Source organism: Nannospalax galili, unplaced genomic scaffold (genome assembly GCF_000622305.1).
Source record: "Nannospalax galili isolate Female #2095 unplaced genomic scaffold, S.galili_v1.0 scaffold1307, whole genome shotgun sequence".
Lineage (NCBI taxonomy): Eukaryota > Metazoa > Chordata > Mammalia > Rodentia > Spalacidae > Nannospalax > Nannospalax galili.
Window position 1 is genome coordinate 941,306 of NW_008357035.1, and position 19,513 is coordinate 960,818.

General features: G+C 54.1%; 1 protein-coding gene across 6 annotated transcripts in view; it reads left to right on the forward strand.

The window, feature by feature from the left end:
• The first annotated feature begins 2,428 nt into the window (after positions 1-2,428).
• Positions 2,429-19,513, forward strand: part of Cttn (cortactin) — a 32,982-nt gene continuing 15,897 nt past the window's right edge. For 5 of the 6 annotated variants that reach the window (XM_008854976.2, XM_029557116.1, XM_008854977.2 and 2 more), the window contains exons 1-7: positions 2,429-2,544; positions 6,207-6,297; positions 9,204-9,290; positions 10,026-10,099; positions 12,257-12,386; positions 15,873-15,983; positions 17,486-17,540. In XM_008854976.2, the coding sequence (XP_008853198.1) occupies positions 9,204-9,290; positions 10,026-10,099; positions 12,257-12,386; positions 15,873-15,983; positions 17,486-17,540 (457 nt within the window). In that variant the 5' untranslated portion in view covers positions 2,429-2,544; positions 6,207-6,297. The remainder of the gene's footprint in view (positions 2,545-6,206; positions 6,298-9,203; positions 9,291-10,025; positions 10,100-12,256; positions 12,387-15,872; positions 15,984-17,485; positions 17,541-19,513) is intronic. The other variant, XM_029557115.1, reaches the window with a different exon arrangement.

Consider the following 19,513-nt stretch of genomic DNA (forward strand, 5'->3'; position numbering starts at 1 on the left):
ATGGCCCCAGCCTCCCCTCTGTGACCCCTCCTCCATCGTTATGTCACCCTGATGTCCTCCTGATCTCCAGCCTCAGCGTCTCAAGCGCTGGTATCCCAGGTGTGCACCCCACACCCAGCTGATCGCTTTCTAATCACTCTCGAATCGACCCCCTTCCCCCAGCTCCCACGCTTGCTGGCATTAGTTGCGTTCGGCTCCCAGCCCTGTCCTCCTCTTGTCTGTCCCCTACACAGCAGCCAGTGACTTGCTGTCACAGAGCAAACAGAGCCCTCTCTGACCTTGGCCTGATTTGCTTCCTGTTTCCTGGAGAATACAGACCAAGGACATGGTTGACTTCTGCAACCTCTGTGTGACCCATCCAGTCTCAGAACTTTGCAGACGTGCTGCCTTGTGCACCTGCCCCATGTCCAGCCTCCTCCAGGGCTCCAGGCCGCCAAAAGTTCCTGCCTCAGGGCATTTGCCTAAGTTGTGGCTCCACCTGGAACATTCCTTCCTTCTGATTTTGTTTACTCCTGTTAGTCTTCAGGTTTTTAAAAAGAATTCATTTTTATTTTGTGTGTATAAATATTTTGCCTGCATGTAGGGCATCAGTCCCCTGGAACTGAAATTACAGATAGTTATTAGCTGGGTCCTCTGCCAGAGTAGACAATGCCCTTGCCCACTGAGCCATCTCTCCAGTTACTGACTTCAGATCTTGGCTGAAAAGTCAGTTGCTGAAAGGAAGAAACCTCTTATCAATCCAGAAATGTTTAAGTTCTTTGTCCCCAGAATTCCAGAACACCTTTGACTTCTTCCTAAATTTAGCTTGCTTCCTAATTCTGTATCTCATTAAATTTAGTGCCCAGCTCCTTCCAGGCCACAAGGTCCCTGAAGGACCGTGTTCTGACACATACCTGGACTGCTCTGGTGGGACAGACATAGGTGTAGATGGATGGATGGTTTACAGGTGGGTAGATGGATATGTGATGGATGGAAAGAAAATAGATAAGCATATTGGTGGTTGACAGGTGAGTGGGTGGGTAAATAGATGGACTGAGAGATGGATAGTGGATGCAGGGATAGATGGGTGGGTGCACGGATGGATGGATGGGGGTTTGGAGGGTGCATGGTTGACAGTTGGGTAGATGGGTGGATGGATAGAGGGGTATATGGGTAGGTAATCTATGATTGGTTGATGGTGGGTTGGGGTATGGATGGCTGACAGATGAGTGGATGGGTGAGCAGATGGGTAGGCAGATAAACTGAGGGATGGATGGGCGGAGTGTGTGGATGGAGGGTGTTCTAGTTAGCTTTCTGTTGCTGTGATAAAACGCTCTGACCAAAAGCAGCTTAGGGGAGGAAAGGGTTTATCTGGCTTAGAGTTCTGGGTCATGGTCTATCAGTGAGGGAAGTCAGGGCAGGAGCGTGCAGACAGGGACCACGGGGAACTGGGACTGCTTGCTGGCTCTCTCTGGTTCACTCACAGCCTCACACTTGGCTGGTTTTTCTTTGTTGTTTGCTTTGTTTTTTGAGACAGGGTCTCCCTGTAGCCCCAGCTGGCCTGGAACTCACTATGTAGACCAGGCTGGCCTTGATCTCCCAGAGATCTGCCTGCCTCTGGCACCAGAGTGCTGGGATTAAAGGCGTGCACCACCACACCTGTGCTAATATTGGCTAGCTTTCTTTTGAAAAAATGATTTTTTTTAATTTTATGTGTATGAATGCATAAGTGCACCCTTGTTATACAGTGCCCATGGGGGTCAGAAGAGGGCACTGGATCCTCTGGAAATGGAGTTATGGATGGTTATTAGACGTTATGTGGGTGCTGGGAATCAAACAAGGGTCCTCTGCAAGAGCAGCCAGTGCTGTTAACCTGCTGAGCCACCTCTCCAGCCCCAAGCTTTCCTTTTTATGCAGCTTAGGATCTGACAGAGATCAGCACCTCTGTGGTGCTGTCCACCTGGGCTGGACACTATTGTGTCAAGACAACCAATACTATCTCTACAAGACGTGTCTGCAGACCAGTGTGAGACACACAATATAGTTGAGTCTGGACACGATTCTAGGCTGCTGGTAGTTAATGCTAAGTAGGACAGGTGGATGGGTAGATGGACAGAGGGACAGACAGGTGGATGGTTCACAGGTGAGTTCTCGGATGGACGGGTAGGTTGTGGGCAGGACTGACCGGTGGATGGTAGATGGAGGGTTGATGGTGAGTGGAGGGGACGGCAGATGAGCGGATGGTGGCGAGATGGACGGCTGACAGGTGGTGGCTGGTTTCGAAGCTCGCTCGCTGCACTGACTGGCGTCACAGCCCCCAGGATCCGGTGCTGTCTCGTGGGCTCGGTGACCCTTCCCCTGCGCAGCCCAGCTCAGCCCAGCACAGCTCCGGGTCCTCCTGGCGCTCCAGGCCCGGCGGGGGCGGGGTGTCCTGGAAGGGGCGGGGTCTCGCGCGGCCCCGGATGCGGCCCCGCCCCCGCGGAACCGGAAGTGAGAGGGCGCTGGGCGCAGCGGGCGCGGCGGGAGCCAGGCGGACCTGGAGGTGCACAGGCCGGGGGGGCGCCGGTGAGTGCGGGGGGGATGAAAAAAAAGAGGGGCAGGATTGGGGGCGCAGGTCTGTAATGGGAGTTCAGGACCTGGATGGGGGGGTGCAGGATCTGGATCTGGGGTACGAGGCCGGGATGCGGGTGCAGAGCCCGGGATCGGGGTGCGGGGTCCGGATGGGGTCCAGGATCTGGATCGGAGGTGCGGGACCGGGTTGAGGGTGCCGGGCTTGGATGGGGGTGCGGGGTGCAGGGTCGGGATCCGGGGATCAAGAACAGGGCCCGGATCGGGGGCGCAGGTCCTCGGGGTGCGTGTCCCGGATGGGAGTGCGGGTCCTTGATCGGGGTGCAGGGCCAGGATTGGGGTCTGGGGTGCACGGCCGGGATGGAGGGTGCGGGCTGCAGGACCTGGATGGGAGCTGCGGGGCCGGGATTGGGGAGTCGGGGCTCTAGGGTGCAGGGCTGGATCCAGGGATGGGGTGCAAGGGCCTGTGTCGGAGTGGGGGGATCAGGGCCGGGATCGCAGGTTCGGGGTGCGGGTCTGGGTGACATTGGAGTGGCTTGGCCAGAGGTGCCGAAGTGAGGTGTGCGGGACCCTGGGCCTCGAGGGGGCGGGGCCGGGACGCAGGCCCTGGAATCTCAGGCCTAAAGGAAGGGGTGGGGCTCTAGGGGGAGGATCCCTGGACCTGAAGGTCAGCTCTGGGGTTGAGGGCGCCCCCCTGGGGTGTTCTGGGTCAGAGCCCTAGTTGGGGGACAGAATGCAGGGTCTGGGAAGACCCAGAGCCCAGGACCTAGGGGAAGCTGGTGATCTTGGAGAGTCCGGGCCCTAGAAGGATGAAGACTGGGGGGCTGGGGGCCTGGGAGGCCAGCATGGGATGGGCCTTTGGGCCTGAGGGAGATTTGTAATGGGGTCAATGGAAATCAATCTGGCTGATGCAGCCTGGAGCTGGGAACTGGAATCCAGAGGCCTCTTGTGGGTGTGTACGCTCCCTGCCTAGGCGCTGAGGCCTGTTCTGTTGCCTTCCTGGTCCTTTAGGTGTGTCTCTGTGTCCTCCGGCTACTGGGGAAGAATTCTACTTTTTTCCCAGTGAAGCAGAGGCCTTGGCCCAGCAGCACCAGCCATTTGACCTGGCTACACCTGGCCTTGACAGGGGCAGAACCCAATAGGCCCTTACGGCCAGTACATACAGCTTCCCCCTCCCTTCCCTGTCTACCCTAGGCCAGGCAGGCTGTGGATCTGTACCAGTGGCTCACCCAGAGTGAGTCACTATCTCAGGCCCTGAGTCAACACTGGGTCCGGCTCTGGTTGGTGAGATTTTCATCAGAAATTCCAGGGATGAGGAAGCAGCTTTAAGTGGGACCTTGAGACATGGGAGGATAAATGCTGGGTTTGAGCTGGTTTTGAAACTACATCCCCAGTAACTGGAAGCCAGACCCCACTAACCCCACTCTCTCCCCCCCCAAAAAAAACCAACTGCAAACTTCTTTCCCTGCAGCAAGTGTTCTAGCCCAGAGCTCCAGCCCCAACTCTAAAGCTGACCTTCAATGGAGGCATTCCTGGGGCCTTAGACACCTTATAAATGGCAGTGAATGTAATTGTCCCTTCAGAACTTTGGCCTATCAGTCTGCAGTGCTCAAAAGACACCTGGTGGCACGGGCATCTTCCTGGTGCCCAGACCACCTTGGCTGCCTACTTCTGTCCTGTGCACGCACCGTGCTGTGGGCCTGCCAGCCCGCTCTTGCTCTGGCCTGGCAGCGGCGGTCCTTGTTGCCTTCTGTGCTCTCTTGTGCTGTGGGTACTGAGCTGAGGATTGGGGGTGAGTGAGGATAAAGGGCTGAGGATTGAGGATGGGTGCGTGGCGCCATCCTGTGAGCCGGCCCTCTCTGAGTCAGCTTTTGGCTGGCTACGAAGGGCTGCGTGACTTTCTCTCCGTGTGGTCTGTTTTTGGGCCTGGCCTCTGCAGGCAGAGGCTTCCTACTAACCCTGCTGGAAGGGAGCCTTCTCTTTCCTTTGAACTGTTTCTGTCTCTGCCTTACCGAAATCTAATTTCCATTACTACCTACTCATCTGAAGGGTGCAGTTCAGTGGTTGTTGGTTCATTCAGAGTCATGCAACTGTCAGCCACAAGCAGTTTTAGAACAATTTTATCACCTTGGAGAGAAACCCTGGATTTGAGTGTGCCTGAGATCCAGCAGCTGGGAGAAACTGAGGCACAAAGAGCCCAAGGCGTTCTGGGCCAGGCTGGACAGCAGAGCTGGAGCTCCTTTCTTTTGGGGATGAGCAGGGCACATTTGAGACATAATCTCTGTAGCCTTGTCTAGCCTGGAACTCGCTGTGTAGATCAAGCAGGCCTGAACTTGCAGCAATCCTCCTGCCTCAGCCTCTGAGTGTTGGGATTATGGGCTATGGTACACACTACCAGGCTGGGTTGCAGAGAGTCTCTCTCTCTCTCTCTCTCTCTCTCTCTCTCTCTCTCTCTCTCTCTCTCCTGTCTATTTCTTTTTCTTTTTTGAATCAAGGTTTCCCTGTAGCCCCAGCTGGCCTGGAACTCGCTATGTAGACCAGGCTGGCCTTGAACTCATGGAGAACCACCTGCTTCTGCCTCCCAAGTGCTGGTACTACAGGCGTGCGCCACCACGCCCAGCTTTATTGATTTTTTTAAATTTGATGTATATGAGTGTTTTGCCTGCATGTAAGTATACCCGTTCATGCAATGCCTATGGAGGTCAGAAGAGGGCGTAGGATTTCCTGGAACTGGAGTTACAGATAGTTGTTAGTGGTCATGTGGGTGCTGGGAACTGAATCCAGGTCCTCTGTAAGAGCAGCCAGTGCTCTTAAACACTGAGCCATCTTTCTAGTGTCCCCCTCTTTGATGAATAGGGTTTTTTTTAAGTTATTTTCAGAAAAGATGAGTTTTATTATTATTGTGTGTAGGTGTTGCGTGTGCATGTGTGTGTGTGTGCATACATGGGTGCCTGGGTTCCTGGGATCAAACTCAGGGCGTCAGGCTTGTGTGGCCAGCGCTTTTCCCCACTGAGCCACCTCCCTGGTGCTGATGAGTATTTTGCTGAGTGCAGAGGGGCAGCAGGTCTGAGCCAAACTAGAGGACCACCTGTGGTTCAGCTTGTTTGTTTTGAGATGGCTCGTGTAGCCCAGGCTGGCCAAAGATGACCCTTCTGCCTTTCTATTGCTGGCGTGACAGTTGTGCACAGCTGTGCCTGCCTCACCATGCTGGCTTTTTGAGACAGGGTCTCCTTATGTGGTTGGGGCTAGCCTGGATCGCTTACGCTCCTGGTATAGGCTCTGAGTGCTGAGTTGCCGGAGGGTGCTGCAACGGCTGGCTTTTCTTACTACTTGTAAATACTCATGGGGATAGGGTTTCGTCCCGTCCATCTTCATTAGTTGGAATTGAGGAGAGAGATGGAAAAGTCTCAGGCTTACAGTGTGCACTCAGTCTAGGCTGGGATCTCTGGTTGCGTTTAGAGAAGTGTCAGGTGACTGTGGGTCTCTGACTCCTCTTCATTCTCTGGGTCTTCTGTGTTGAACTCTTTGAGTACTACCCCCCCTTCAAGGGTCTTCACATACCCTGTGTGTCTGGGAGGGTTTCTAAGGTATTCTAAAAGATCCACCTGTGTGGATTCGCCAAGCACCTGTCTGAGCCTCTCATTTTAATCTTCTTGCAGACAGATCATCCACAGATGCCCACGCAGCCCTCGCTGGATTCCCGGGATCTGGATAAACTTCTGTGAGCTGCTTTCCCAGCAGGAGAGAGAGGTTTGTGCACCCTCCATTATTGCTCTGGATCAGGCATGGGTGGAGCTGCGTAGGGACAGGGCTTGCTTTCTGGGCGTGCAGGGGCCGAAGGGGACAATGATCTTTTCACAGAAATCTCAGGCTGGGGACTGGGGAGATGGCTCGGAGGGTAAAAGGTTTGCCATGCCAGCCTAAGTCCTTGGGTTGGAAACCCTAGCACCTGTGTAAAAGCCCTGGATTTTGCTGGCTGGCCGGTCTAGCTAGTTGGTAAACTCTGGGTTCAGTGGAGAGCCCCTGTCTCCACTGAATGAGAGGGAGGACTGGAGAGATGTTGAAAATGCCTGGTGCCAGGGCTGAGTTCGGTCCCTGGGACCTATGTGGAAGAAGATTTGATTGCGGAACTTGTCCCTTGTGTGCTGTGGCTCTTCCCCCTATAGAAGAACTGACACAGGCCTCTAGGCTCCATGCACACACACACGGATACATGTACATGCATATACCACACAGACACACGCAGACACACAGACACACACACTCAAATTTCTTGCAGGGCCTGGAGGTGCAGGGCCTGTTATCGCAGCACTTGGGAGATTAAGGCAAGAAAACTGTACGTCCACGTCCCGCTTGAACCATGTAAGAGTTCAAGGCCTTCCTGGGCAGCATAATGAGGCTGTGTCTCCACACTACAAAGTGCAGATGGGGCTGGGGGTATGCTAGGGCTTAGCAGAGGAGAGTTTGCCCAGCATGCCCTAGACTTAATCCCCAGTACCAAAAATATTTTTTTCATATTTTAAAACTTCAGTTTTGATTGGGTGTGGTGGCGCATGCCTTTAGTCCTAGCACTTGAGAGCCAGAGGCAGGTGGATCTCTGTGAGACTGAGGCCAGCCTGGTCTACATAGTGAGTTCCAGGACAGCTGGGGCTACAGGGAGACCATCTCAAAAGACCAAAAATGAAAAAACAAAACCCACCCAAGTTTCCATCCAGTGTTGCCTGTGACTTAGAGAGGAGAGGCTGCTGGACTCGTGTCCCTGTTGACCTGGCAGATTGAAGTGGTGCTCGAGTCCAGGAGTTCAAGGCCAGCTTGGGCAGCGCAGTGAGGCTGGAAGGAAAGGGGAGGGGGCTGCGGAAAGCTGTGGAAATGAGGAATGGCAGGTCGGGGGTTGGGGAGGTGAGCACATCTGCCGGCGCGGGTTGCAGAAGTGATGTGTGCACCCAGCCGTGGGGAAGCTGACTTAGAGAGAAGCTTCCAGAAAGGCTGGCTAGCTTCCTGCTTTGGTCTTGCCTTGGTGAATCTGAAAAGTAGTAGCACAGGGCTGTGTCCACTGCCCCTACAGGCCCCACCTCAGGGTGAAGCCACAGCGGTCATGTTCTGCCCACAGGCAGCTCCCCATCTAGAACATTCTGGGGCTGGCTTGGGACTGTGGACACAGCCCTTCACATTCCTGAGTGGGCCTTCACCTGTGCACCCGGGATCAAGGACCAGATTGCCTGGTCATGCTTTTAAAATCATCCTCTTTAAAATGCTGTCAAGGGCTGGCTCAGCAGTTAAGAGCACTGGCTGCTCTTGCAGAGGACCTGGGTTCGATTCCCAGCACTCCATTGGCGGCTAACAACCGTCTATAACTCCACTTCCAGGGGATCAATGCCCTCTCTTGGCCTTCAAGGCCTCCTGCATGCATGTGGTGCACATACATACACGCTGCCTCAATGAATAAGGTGGAAGAGCGATGGAGGATGATCCTGACATCAACCTCAAGCCTCCACATGTATGTACACATAGGTGCTCACACACATGAAAACATATACACACACAAAAGAATGAAAAAAAATTAAAAAATAAAATCCTGCCTGCCAAAAGCAGGTCATAGTTGGAAAATTCTTGCCCTGAGGGTTGACGTCCCACCGGAGCCTCTAACGTGGTGGGCGCAGTATGCTCTGTGTCTCCTCTGACAGCAGCGCAGCAACCTAAGCTGCTTGAAACAGCTACTGAAGAGCCTGAGTTAAGACAGTCATCCTTTATGACAGCCGTCATATATGTCCAGGAAGTAGGTGAGGTCAAGATGAGCGTCTTTCTTTAATTGTGATAAGATAAATATGGTGTGCAGTTTGCCAGGGGTGACGTTTAGTGTCTCCCAGTGTGGGGCAACCCCAGTGGTGCTGTCCTGCGTGGTGGGAGGTGGCAGCCCCAGGGCAAGGTCATCACCAATGGAGGATATACACACCCCACTTTGCAGCTGTTGATTTGGAGCTGTAGCCTAGGCTGGCCTCAAACTTGTGGCATCTTCTCTAGTGCCCTGATTACAGGAGTTGAGCCACCACAATCCACTCCCTGCGCTGAAGCCTGAAAGCACCCCCGGCACATTTCTGATGCCATCTGAAAACAGTGTAGGGCTGGGATGCCCTGCATGGGTGTGCATGTGTGTGCGTGTGCGTGTAGAGACCAGAAGGTGAACTCAGCTGTCCTCCCTCAGGCGCTGCCCACCTTGTTTATAGCGGCTCTCACTGGCCTGGAACTCGCCAAGTGCACTAGTCTGGCCACTGGCCTGGCCGTGGGCCTCTGTCTCCCCAGTGCTGGGATTACAGCTGTGTCCCTCCGTGCCCAGATTCTTTCACACGGATGCTCAGGATCAAACTCAGGCCTTTGCACTTAAGAGGCACCAGACGGCCGAGCCCTGTCCTGCTGTCCAGATTCTTCTTTTTTGAGACAGGCTCTCACTGGCCTGGAATTCTCTATGGAGACCAGGCTGGCCTTGGACTCACAGAGACCTGCCCGCCTCCGCCTCTGCCTTCCCCGAGACTCTCAGTGTTAAGCTTTGCCTCCTGCAGGTGTCCTTTGAGTTCAGTGACAGCACAGATGCAGGGTTGTGACTGCCCTCGGTGGCCTCTAGGAAGTTTGGGTCAGTAATGTTGGTGCTGCTTTTGCAGATGTGGAAGGCGTCGGCAGGCCACGCCGTGTCCATCACCCAGGATGACGGCACAGCCGATGACTGGGAGACCGACCCTGATTTTGTGGTAGGAGTCACCAGCCTGCCCCTGATTTCCTGGGCGTGTGCACCTGTTCCCTAACCAGGGAGGGCATGGGTGCAGGTTGGGCTAGTTAGGGCACAGGGTTACTAGTCAGGGTGTGAGGAATACTAGTTAGGGCACAGGGTTACTAGTCAGGGTGTGAGGTGTACTAGTGAGGGTGTGAGGTGTACTAGTGAGGGCACAGGTTACTAGTCAGGGTGTGAGGTGTACTAGTGAGGGTGTGAGGTGTACTAGTGAGGGCACAGGTTACTAGTCAGGGTGTGAGGTGTACTAGTGAGGGTGTGAGGTGTACTAGTGAGGGCACAGGTTACTAGTCAGGGTGTGAGGTGTACTAGTGAGGGTGTGAGGTGTACTAGTGAGGGCACAGGTTACTAGTCAGGGTGTGAGGTGTACTAGTGAGGGTGTGAGGTGTACTAGTGAGGGCACAGGGTTACTAGTCAGGGTGTGAGGTGTACTAGTGAGGGTGTGAGGTGTACTAGTGAGGGCACAGGGTTACTAGTCAGGGTGTGAGGTGTACTAGTGAGGGTGTGAGGTGTACTAGTGAGGGCACAGGGTTACTAGTCAGGGTGTGAGGTGTACTAGTGAGGGTGTGAGGTGTACTAGTGAGGGCACAGGTTACTAGTCAGGGTGTGAGGTGTACTAGTGAGGGTGTGAGGTGTACTAGTGAGGGCACAGGTTACTAGTCGGGGTGTGAGGTGTACTAGTTACTTCTCTTTGCAGAACGACGTTAGCGAAAAGGAACAGAGATGGGGTGCCAAAACCGTGCAGGGGTCGGGGCACCAGGAACACATCAAGTAAGTGCCTGATGCCCCCCGTCCCCTCTTTCCACTCCATAAGGAGTAGGGTGGGCCTCTCCCTGGCAGCTCTGTGCCAGGCATGTCAGGCCTGTGCATGTAAACACCCAGCAGTTCATGAGTTCCGTTTCTTGTCTGGTGGATGCCCAGCAGCTCCTAAGCTCCATTTCGAGAAGCTTCCGTGCTCACAGCCCATGCGTGTCTGAGTTTGCATACTGGGGTTTTGTCAGTGAAATCACTGGTGAGCACAGTGCGCTGTGTCCCTGGACACCTGAGATGCCAGCTCGGCACAGGCCACATTGTCACCAGCCAGTGTGACAGGCCCTCTGCAGACGCACATGGGTGCTGTGTTAGGCCCAGCTGGGGTCAGCGCATACCCTTTGTTCTCAAGTCGTTGGGCAGGGCCACCAACACCTGCTTTGGCACTTGGGAAAGGCCCCAACACCTGGTGGCAGTGTCTGCTCGGGAACGGCCGGTCAGGTGCTCAGAGGAAGGTGAGTCTGCGCCAGCTTTACAGGGCCCTTGTTTCCATCTGTCTTCCTGATCTGGCATCTGGCTGTGTTGCCCTGGCTGGTCTCAGCCCCCTGGGCTTGTGGCTTTCTGCCCCACGGAGGCTTTTTAGTTCTGGGTATAGAGCTTTCCCTAGCTTGCTCAGCCCCATGAAGTTGTGTCGTGTGGTGGTTGTCATGGTTGGAGCAAAGGGCCTGGGGCCTAGGGAGAGGGTCTGGGAAGCTGGTGAGTGAGAAGCTGGTACAGTCTTGGGCCGAGTGGTTAGCAGAGCCCTAAACTCACAACACCTGGGCCACCAGGCCCCTATGAGCCTGTGGCTCTAGAACATGTTGAGGAGGGTACGATGAGGGATTAGAGGGGCCAGGCAGGCTTCCCATGGTCCTTCCCAGTCGCTGGGGAGGTGCTCATCAGGGCTGGTGGCCCAGGCCTGGTATACATTCCTTCTTAGCTCTGGCAGAGCCACAGCCCTGTGTCCGCTGGGCAGCTTTGCCCTGTACTAAGGTGGCCTTCGTGACTGGGGGTCCCTTTGTGGCAACTGCTTCCTGGCAGTTAGATTTTGACCATGAAAAGGTTCTGATCTGTTTGACCATCCTTGCTTTTAAAATTAAATGACTTTTCTATATGTTTTTTTTCTTTTCCATTGAATTTTTGAGAATTCATACAATGTGTTGTGATCATATTTAGAACCCCTCCCATATCTGCTCCCCTGTATTGGATGGGGTTTTTTTTTGGTGTTTTTTGAGACAGGGTCTCCCTGTAGCCCCAGCTGTCCTGGAACTCACTATGTAGACCAGGCTGGCCTTGAACTCACAGAGATCTGCCTGCCTCTGCCTCTGAAGTGCTGGGATTAAAGGTGTAAGCCGCCATGCCCAGCTGGATTTTTTTTTTTTAGTATTGTATTTATTATTTTTATTTTATGTGTATGCATGCATTGCCTGTATGTAGGTAAGCGCACCCATGTCGTGCAATGCCCGTGGAGGACAGAAGGGGCTGTCGGATTCCTGGGAACTGGAGTTATGGACAGTTGTTAGCTGCCATGTGGGTGCTGGGATTTGAACCTGGGTCTTCTGTAAGAACAACCAGTGTTCTTAACCACTGAGCCATCTCTCCAGCCCCTGGATGAGTTTTTTTTTTTGAGACAGGGTCTTGCTGTGTATCCCTGGCCAGTTTAGAACTTGAGCTCCTCCTGCCTGGCCTCTGCAGTGCGCAGGTCACAGGGGACTGCAGGGCTAAATGTGGCCTTTAGACAGTGGATTCTGAATGCTTCATTTCCCCTTAGAAGGCATAAAACCCCGCAGTAGAAGCAACTCAGTGTTAGTGTCACCATCCCCTTCCGATGGACTTGGACTCGGGGTTCTGGAAGAGGACCCTGGCTGGATTTGTTTTCCCTCTGCTTCTGGGTGGCGTTTGCAGAGCTCCACCAACCCCTGATCTACTTTTCTCCAAGCGGAGTCCACGTTCGGTGCTGCTGCCTTTGGGACCTGTGGGGTGTCTGTGGTGCACATTAGATCAGTGTTCCTCCCTGGACGTGCAGAGACAGAGTTGCTGGCAGCTGCCCCGCAGCCATGCGAGGATGCTACCCCTGCCACCCCGCTGTCCTGCTGGCAGCCACCCCCTGGTTTCACCCCGTTTCCTCTCTGCCCCCAGCATTCACAAGCTGCGAGAGAACGTGTTTCAAGAACATCAGACACTCAAGGAGAAGGAGCTAGAGACGGGACCCAAAGCCTCCCACGGCTATGGCGGGAAGTTTGGTGTGGAGCAGGACAGGATGGACAAGGTAAGTGACTGTGGCTGCCCCGGTTGGGTTGCGGGCTCTTGTGGCCACATGGTGTGGGCAGCTGTCCTTCATACTTTTTCTTTTGGAGCCCCAGCTGGCCTGGAACTCACTGTGTAGACCAGGCTAGCCTCTATCTCACAGAGACCCGCCTGCCTCTGCCTCCCAAGTGCTGGGATTAAAGGCGTGCACCACCACGCACTGGCTCTGTCACACTTTTCCTGAGATTTGGTATCAAGTGTGTTTTTTGAGGTGAGCTCTCCCCAGGGTCTTCTGTTGACTGAACTTACACACAAAGTTTGATAGTGTTTTTGGAAGCACTTTTTGAAATTGTCAGAGGTGTTGGCCAGTGGCTAATGTGTAGGGCTCTGTAGGGGAGAGATGGTGATTTCCAAATGCCTTCATTTCCTCTAAGAAGCCACAGAGCACCACAGTGAAGTGAGGTCAGTGCTCTGTGAGCAGGGCAGAGCCCAGAAGTACCCTGCCCAAAGATGTCCCGGTCACTGCCCATGGGGGGAGGTTACCTCACACATGCAGAGTCCACTCCTGCCTGGCTAACATCTGTCTGCATTTGATGGCTGCAGAGAGCAGCTCCACTCAGAGCATCATTACCATCAGGCTGGGGAGGACGCATGCACTGTCCAGTGCTGTGGCTGAGTCCCCGGGGACCTGCAGTGCTGGGTTCTGATGGTGCGGGTAACGTGGGCAGTCACTGACTAAGCCATCGCCTGTGGTAGCACTCTGTGTCTTCTCGGTGTAAGACAAGGGTGTGGGGCTCGTTCAGGGACTCTCAGGGGCCTTGAGAGGTTGCTCTGGGTTGGCTAGTTTCTCCCAGAGAGAAGCTGAATGGACAAGTGTATCATCTCTGTGAAGGCCAACCTTGGCTTTATATTGTCCCACAAGTCAGTTCCCAAATCTGAGCAGCATGGGGTGGTTCTGATGGACAGTGTTGCCTCTGTCCTGGATAGACGTGAATGAGGCAGGACTGCTCACTTCAAGGGTGACTCTTAACCTCTTCCACACTCGGATCAGGTGCACCTGTACTGGGCTTGGAAGGACACAGTGAGCCACACCTCTGTCTACCAGCAGACTGGTGGGCCTGGGGGCCCCCTAACCATGGTCAGGAATATCCCAGAGACAGTCTGATGGGACGCTGTCTGCAGGGAAGACGTGATGTTGGCTGTGTTGCTGTGTAGGTTGCTGGGAAATGAATGTGCTGGTTGTGATGTAGGCAACATGCACAGCTGAGTCCTATGTGCATTCCAAGTCACCTGGGAGGCTTTCCAAACAACAGCCAGACAGATCCCACAGAGAAAGAGGCAGACACCTCTAGTCCATGCCAAGCCCATGCCCGTAGGACTACAGAGCGCTATGGCAAACAGACCTGTCAGGAGAGTTGGGTGCACACGTGTGGGTTTGGAAATCAAGTTTGGGGAAGTGGTGATGACTTACTGTGGATGAGCTGATGCCCAAACCTTGGTTTTTGGCTTTTGTACTGTGTAGACGGAGCCTCCATTGGCCCAAATCTCACTTACCGTCAAGCCTGTGGCTCAGGCCTCGTTGAGCCAGGCCCTTTCCTGTGCCCTGTGAGCCCGTTTCTCCCGTCTTTACCTCTGTGACTTCTGTTACCTCCCTATGCCATCATTCTGAAAGGTGGTCCCCTCTGGTCTAGCTTTCTTGGAGTTCACCGTCCTCCCCATGTGCCTGGTCCGTCTTGGGGGCATGAGTGTGAGTGTGCACAGCTAAGCTTCTGTGGCTGATGTACCCAGGTGGCTCACAGACAGACAGCTCCACACCCCTCCCCCAAGCTGGTGACGGCTGGTGGCTGTCAAGTACTGGGTGACATTAGTCTGGGCGCAGTCTCTCCATGTGGCCCTCCCTCTGCAGCCCAGTGTATTGAGGAATGGTTATCTCTTGACTCTCATGTGCCCCAGAGATGAGCCTGTTGTCAAAACAACTTGGCTTCCAAACGTGGCGGTGGATGGTCAAGGTGGTGGTCGAGGTGGTGGTCGAGGCGGTGGTCGAGGTGGATGGTCGAGGTGGTGGTCGAGCTGCTCTCACTTGCTCTCTCCAGAGACTGAAAAGAAAGCCAGGTCCCCTTGAAGAACAAGGGTCCTCGCTGCCAACATCCTCAGCAGGCTCATCCAGGGCAGTGCATCTGTGAGAGGATCTAGGGCTCAAGCACTGGGGTTCTGTTACATACTGTCTGTTCATACTGTGCCCTCCTTCTGGGGTCAGGTGACAGTGGGCTGCGGTGTGGCATCCTGTCCTGCCTCCCCTGTGCACCCAAGTGCTGGGATTAAAGGCGTGTGCCTCAAGGTGGTCAGGGCTCGCTCAAGCTGGGCAGCTGTCACTCTGGTCACCACCTTTAACTTCTTTCTGATCACAATCCCACTGGTGCGGCTGCCTCTTGTCACTCTGCTGACAGTTTCTGTGTGCGCATCTTAAGGCCGAGGGTGGCTGTCTGTGCCACCAGGGGTTTCGCAGGCTATGGCTTGTGGCCTGCCATCCTGACTACACTTGAGCCCAGGAGAAGACAGGCTCACAGCTGAGACTTTCTTTATAGAGTAGACATGGAGGGCCGCTGAGGTTGGTGATATGCTGAGCAAGGCCTGAGTGCGAGGTCAAACCGAGCAGTTGGCAAGGTCAAAACAAACCAGCTGAGGGAGGTCTCTGTGCACAGGGCCAGCTCTCACTGTGGGGCCACGAGGGCCAAGAGGACAGGCTTGGGGGCACACAGGCCCTCCATGCCCTCCATGCTCTTCTGTCCTTGTTGATGAATAGCTTCACAGGTACTCTGCACAGTGAGGAGGGACCACCCAGCCGCTGAGGTGGGCTGTGGTGTCACCGAGGTGTCAGAGTGGCTGAGTCCTAGACAGCACTTTGCTGAGAGGGATCTGCCAGCAGTCTGGTTTGGCACCTTGCTTTGCCCCTTGGTAGATGTGTGGTGTTGAACAGAAGTCCCTGGGACCTGCGTCCTCCTCTGGCGGGGGTTGATGATGCTGATGTGGATGTGGGAATGGCTGGTGCGGGTGCATGTAGCATTGACTGCAGGCTCCTACTTGCTTCAGGGTTTTTTTTTTTGTTTTTTTTTTGCGACAGATTCTGCCTGTAGCCCCAGCTGGCCTGGAATACACTATGCAGACCAAGCTGGCTTCAGTCTCATAGAGATCCTGCCTCTGCCTCTGCCTCCTGAATGCTGGGATTAAAGGGGTGCACTGCCACACCTGGCTCAGTCAGGGGCTTTGATCTGGGGTTCTCTAGAGCTGGGGTTTGTGGTGGAAGCCCACACTGGAGCTCAACCAGGTCAGGGTCGTGGTTCCTGGAGTTGGCACCCTGGAGGTGCTCAGGTGGGTGTGCTTATGAAGGGCAAAGGCCCACCTAACTGACGGAGGTGGCCATCTTACAGCCTTGTGCAGCAGCAGGGCTGGAGAGGGGCACGTGCCATGCCAGGCTTGTAGAACACCGTATCTTTGGTCTCTGTTCCAGTCAGCTGTTGGCCATGAGTACCAGTCAAAACTTTCCAAGCATTGCTCACAGGTCGACTCAGTCCGGGGCTTCGGAGGCAAGTTTGGTGTCCAGATGGACAGGGTGGATCAGGTGAGTGACTGGGGGGGCTCCCCTGTGCTATTATTGTGGCTGCCCCGTGGGCCAGTGCAACATGCATAGATGCTCTCTGACCCCATGAGACCAGAGGGAGGGCATCTAGACTAGAACTCACTGGCCCCTGTGACACTGGGCTCTGAGAGGGAGCTCACTGGCCAAGGCGAGCAGTGACGCAGACGTGGTCTTGGTGCGCCTGCTGTGCAATTCCCCCTGTGGCTGTGTCCTCGTCACGTGCCTGGACTTCATAGTAGATGCTGGGACCCTCTGCATTGTGTCCCCTGAACAGATGTGACTGGTAGGCAGCGCCGAGGCCCTAGTGTCGGACAGTCCTGTGCTGGGCTGAGCCTGGTGGCTCTCACTCCCTCGGCTTGGGACCTTCAGGGGAGGTGCAGGTTGCTCTCAGTGTGTGCGTTCTGGCTTTGTGACATACTGGCGGTGTTGGGACCTTCCTGTCTGATGTGGGGTAGATGTAAGTCCCAGCCGGAGGCCGTGCAGGAAGCAGGCGGCTATTGAGTGTGGTTGCTGTCTCCTGGCAGCCTGGCTGCTCCTGTTATGTTCTCAGCAAAACTTGCTCCAGATCAGCATGTCAGCCTGAAATAAATCAGCCAAACGTGCTGACAGCCTGGGGGCTTGGGGGACAGTAGGGAGACCCATGTACCGTGGCCTAGCCCTGGCTGCATAGCTCACTCAAGCCAGGAGCTCACTGGGCTGTGTAAATTTACATCAAGGCTTTGGCCATAATTTGATCTCTATTTGGCTTAGAAAACCAAAGGTAAAAAATTAACACGTAGCAGGCGTGGTGGTGCACACTTTTAGTCCCAGCACTTGGGAGGCAGAGACAGGCGGATCTCTGTGAGTTCAAGGCCAGCCTTGTCTACATAGTGAGTTCTAGGTCAGCTGGGGCTGCAGGGAGAACTTGCCTCAGAAAGACTCCCCCCAAAAATTCTTTGAGCCTGGAGTAGTGACTCATACCTGGAATCCTAGCACCTGGGAGGCTGAGGCAGGAAGGTTGCCACAAGTTCAAGGTCAGCTTGGGCCAGTAGCGTGAGATCCTATAGAAACAAACAAATGGCCAACTCATGGGGCTAGGGAGATGACTCAGTTGGTAAAGTGCCTCTTGCCTAAGCATGAGGACCCGAGTTCAGATCCCAGCACCCACATAACAAGCCAGGCGTGGCCAGCACACATGTAACTCTAGTGCAGGGTGGAGAGAAGGGAGGGTCCCTGGGGTGCATTGCCCGCCAGCCTAGTTGAAAAGTGGAGCTCCAGGTTTGGTGAGAAACCCTGTCTCAAAGATAGAAGGCGGAGAGTGACTGAGCAGCACATCCTGTCCTCTTCTGGCTTCTGTATGTCCCGAAACCCTTCTGTCCACCCACCCACCCACCCACCCAGAGAAGCACGACACCCAAACCTCTGTTTCCTTCGTGCTGAGTTGCTATGGGCTTGGAGTGGCTGTTAGCAGCTTTTCAAATGTTTCCTTTTGCCTTTGTCTGTAGTCTGCCGTGGGTTTCGAGTACCAGGGGAAGACTGAGAAGCATGCCTCCCAGAAAGGTACGGCTTGTGCGCGGGTGGCCGGAGGTGGCTGGAGCAGGCACAGCTGGCCTGTCTTGAGGGTGGAGACCCGGGGGCCTGAAGCTGACTAGCAGGGTGTAAGGCTTTGCTGCAGGGAGGTCTCTGCCTTCTGCTCTGGGCTCCTGGTACAGATGAGGTTACATAGGCCTTTTTACCTCATCTTAATGACTGATGCCTGGGCCCTGGGCCCTGGGCCCCTTTTCATGAGGGGCCATGCTATCTCAGGAGAATTACTTCCTGAGTTCACGTGGTCATCATAGCTCACAAAGCAGATATCTCAGGTGTGGGTCAGGACATCTGCCCCCTTCTCGTCTATAGCTAGGCCAGGCTGATCGGGCTAGGTCAGGCGGTCATTGCACTTTAAACAATCTGACATCGTCAACAGTCCAGCTGTCTGCCACGTTTGCTCTGCACTTGTCTTGGACTGATTGAACCAGGTGCTTCATTGACCCATCTGGTGAACTTTACCTTGAGTGGAAAACATCACAGAGTTTCAAGATATTACAGAGTAACAAAACATCTCAGGGCAGTAAAGCATCAGAGTGTCACATTTCAAGATCTCTGCCTAGAAAGTGAAATAGGAGGAAACCTGGAATGGCTGAAGCCCAGGACATTCTAGAAGAGCTGTTTGGTCATGAGGATAGACCCTCTCCTTATCAGCCCCAGCAGAAGCCCCTTTCCTATATCTGGCAGCTCCTGATGTTGTTGAACAAGGAATATCCCTTCGGGCAGAGCTGTGACCAAACCCGGGGTGGGGTGGTGGAAAAAGGCGGATCACTCCCTCAGAATACCTAGCGGGTGGGTTTGGTCTCTCTTACTGAGGTTTTGTCTTCTCATGTAGCCTAGGCTGGCCTCAAACTCACTTATGTAGCCCAGGCTGGCCTTGAACTTCTGCTGCCTCAGCCTCCTGAGTGCTGGGATGACAGCTGTGGGGTACTCTACCTTTCACCTGACAGTGGCCAGTCATTTTTGTTGTTTGTTTATTTTTGGGACAGGAACTCATTTTGAAGCCCAGGCTGGCCTGGAACTCACTATGTAGCCCAGGCTGGCATCAAGCTCTTGACAGTTTTCTCCCTCAGCCTCCTACTGGGACCATAGGTGTGTGCTACCGTGCCTAGCTATGATCAGTGAGGTTTTAAAGCAGGCAGTACCTTCTATTTCCCCCTACTTAAAAAGATATATATTTTTTTATTTAGTGTTTATGAGTGTGTTGCCTGTATGTATGTAAGTACACCCATGTCACGTAATACCTATGGAGGCCAGAAAAGGGCATTGGAATTCCCCTGGAACTGGAGTTACAGACAGTTGTTAGCCATCATATGGGTGCTGAGACTTGAACCCAGGTCCTCTGCAAGAGCATCCAGTGCTCTTAACCACTGAGCCATCTCCCCAGCATACTTTGTTTTTTTATTTACTTTATTTAAACGTTTTGATTTATTTTGTGTGTGCATGGGGTGCAGGAGTCAGTGCTCTCCTTCCACCATGTGGATTCTGGGGATCAAATGCAGGTTGTCAGGCTCAGCAGCAACTGTCTTTACTGATCAGTCGTCCCATCAGCCCCATACTTTTGTTTATTTGAGACGGTCTCAGACTGTAGCCCAGCCTGGCCTTGAACTCTTGGCAATCCTCCTAGCACAGTCTCTGACTTACTGGATGATCCTGGTGTGAGTCACCATGCCCATCTTCATTTCTGTCAGTGCAAATAGTTGCCTGCAGAGTGGGAAGCAATGTGAGCTCCCTCTGCACAGGGTTCAAATGTGCTGTTTCATAGGAAACATAATCTGTGCATTTAAAGTATGTGCCTTGGGCTGAAAGACGGCTCAGGGGTTAAGAGCACTGGCTGCTCTTGCAGAGGACCTGGGTTTGGTTTCCAGCGCCCACGTGGCTGCTAACAGCTGTTTGTAACTCCAGTTCCAGGGGCTCTTATGCCCCCTTCTGGCGTCCACGGGCAT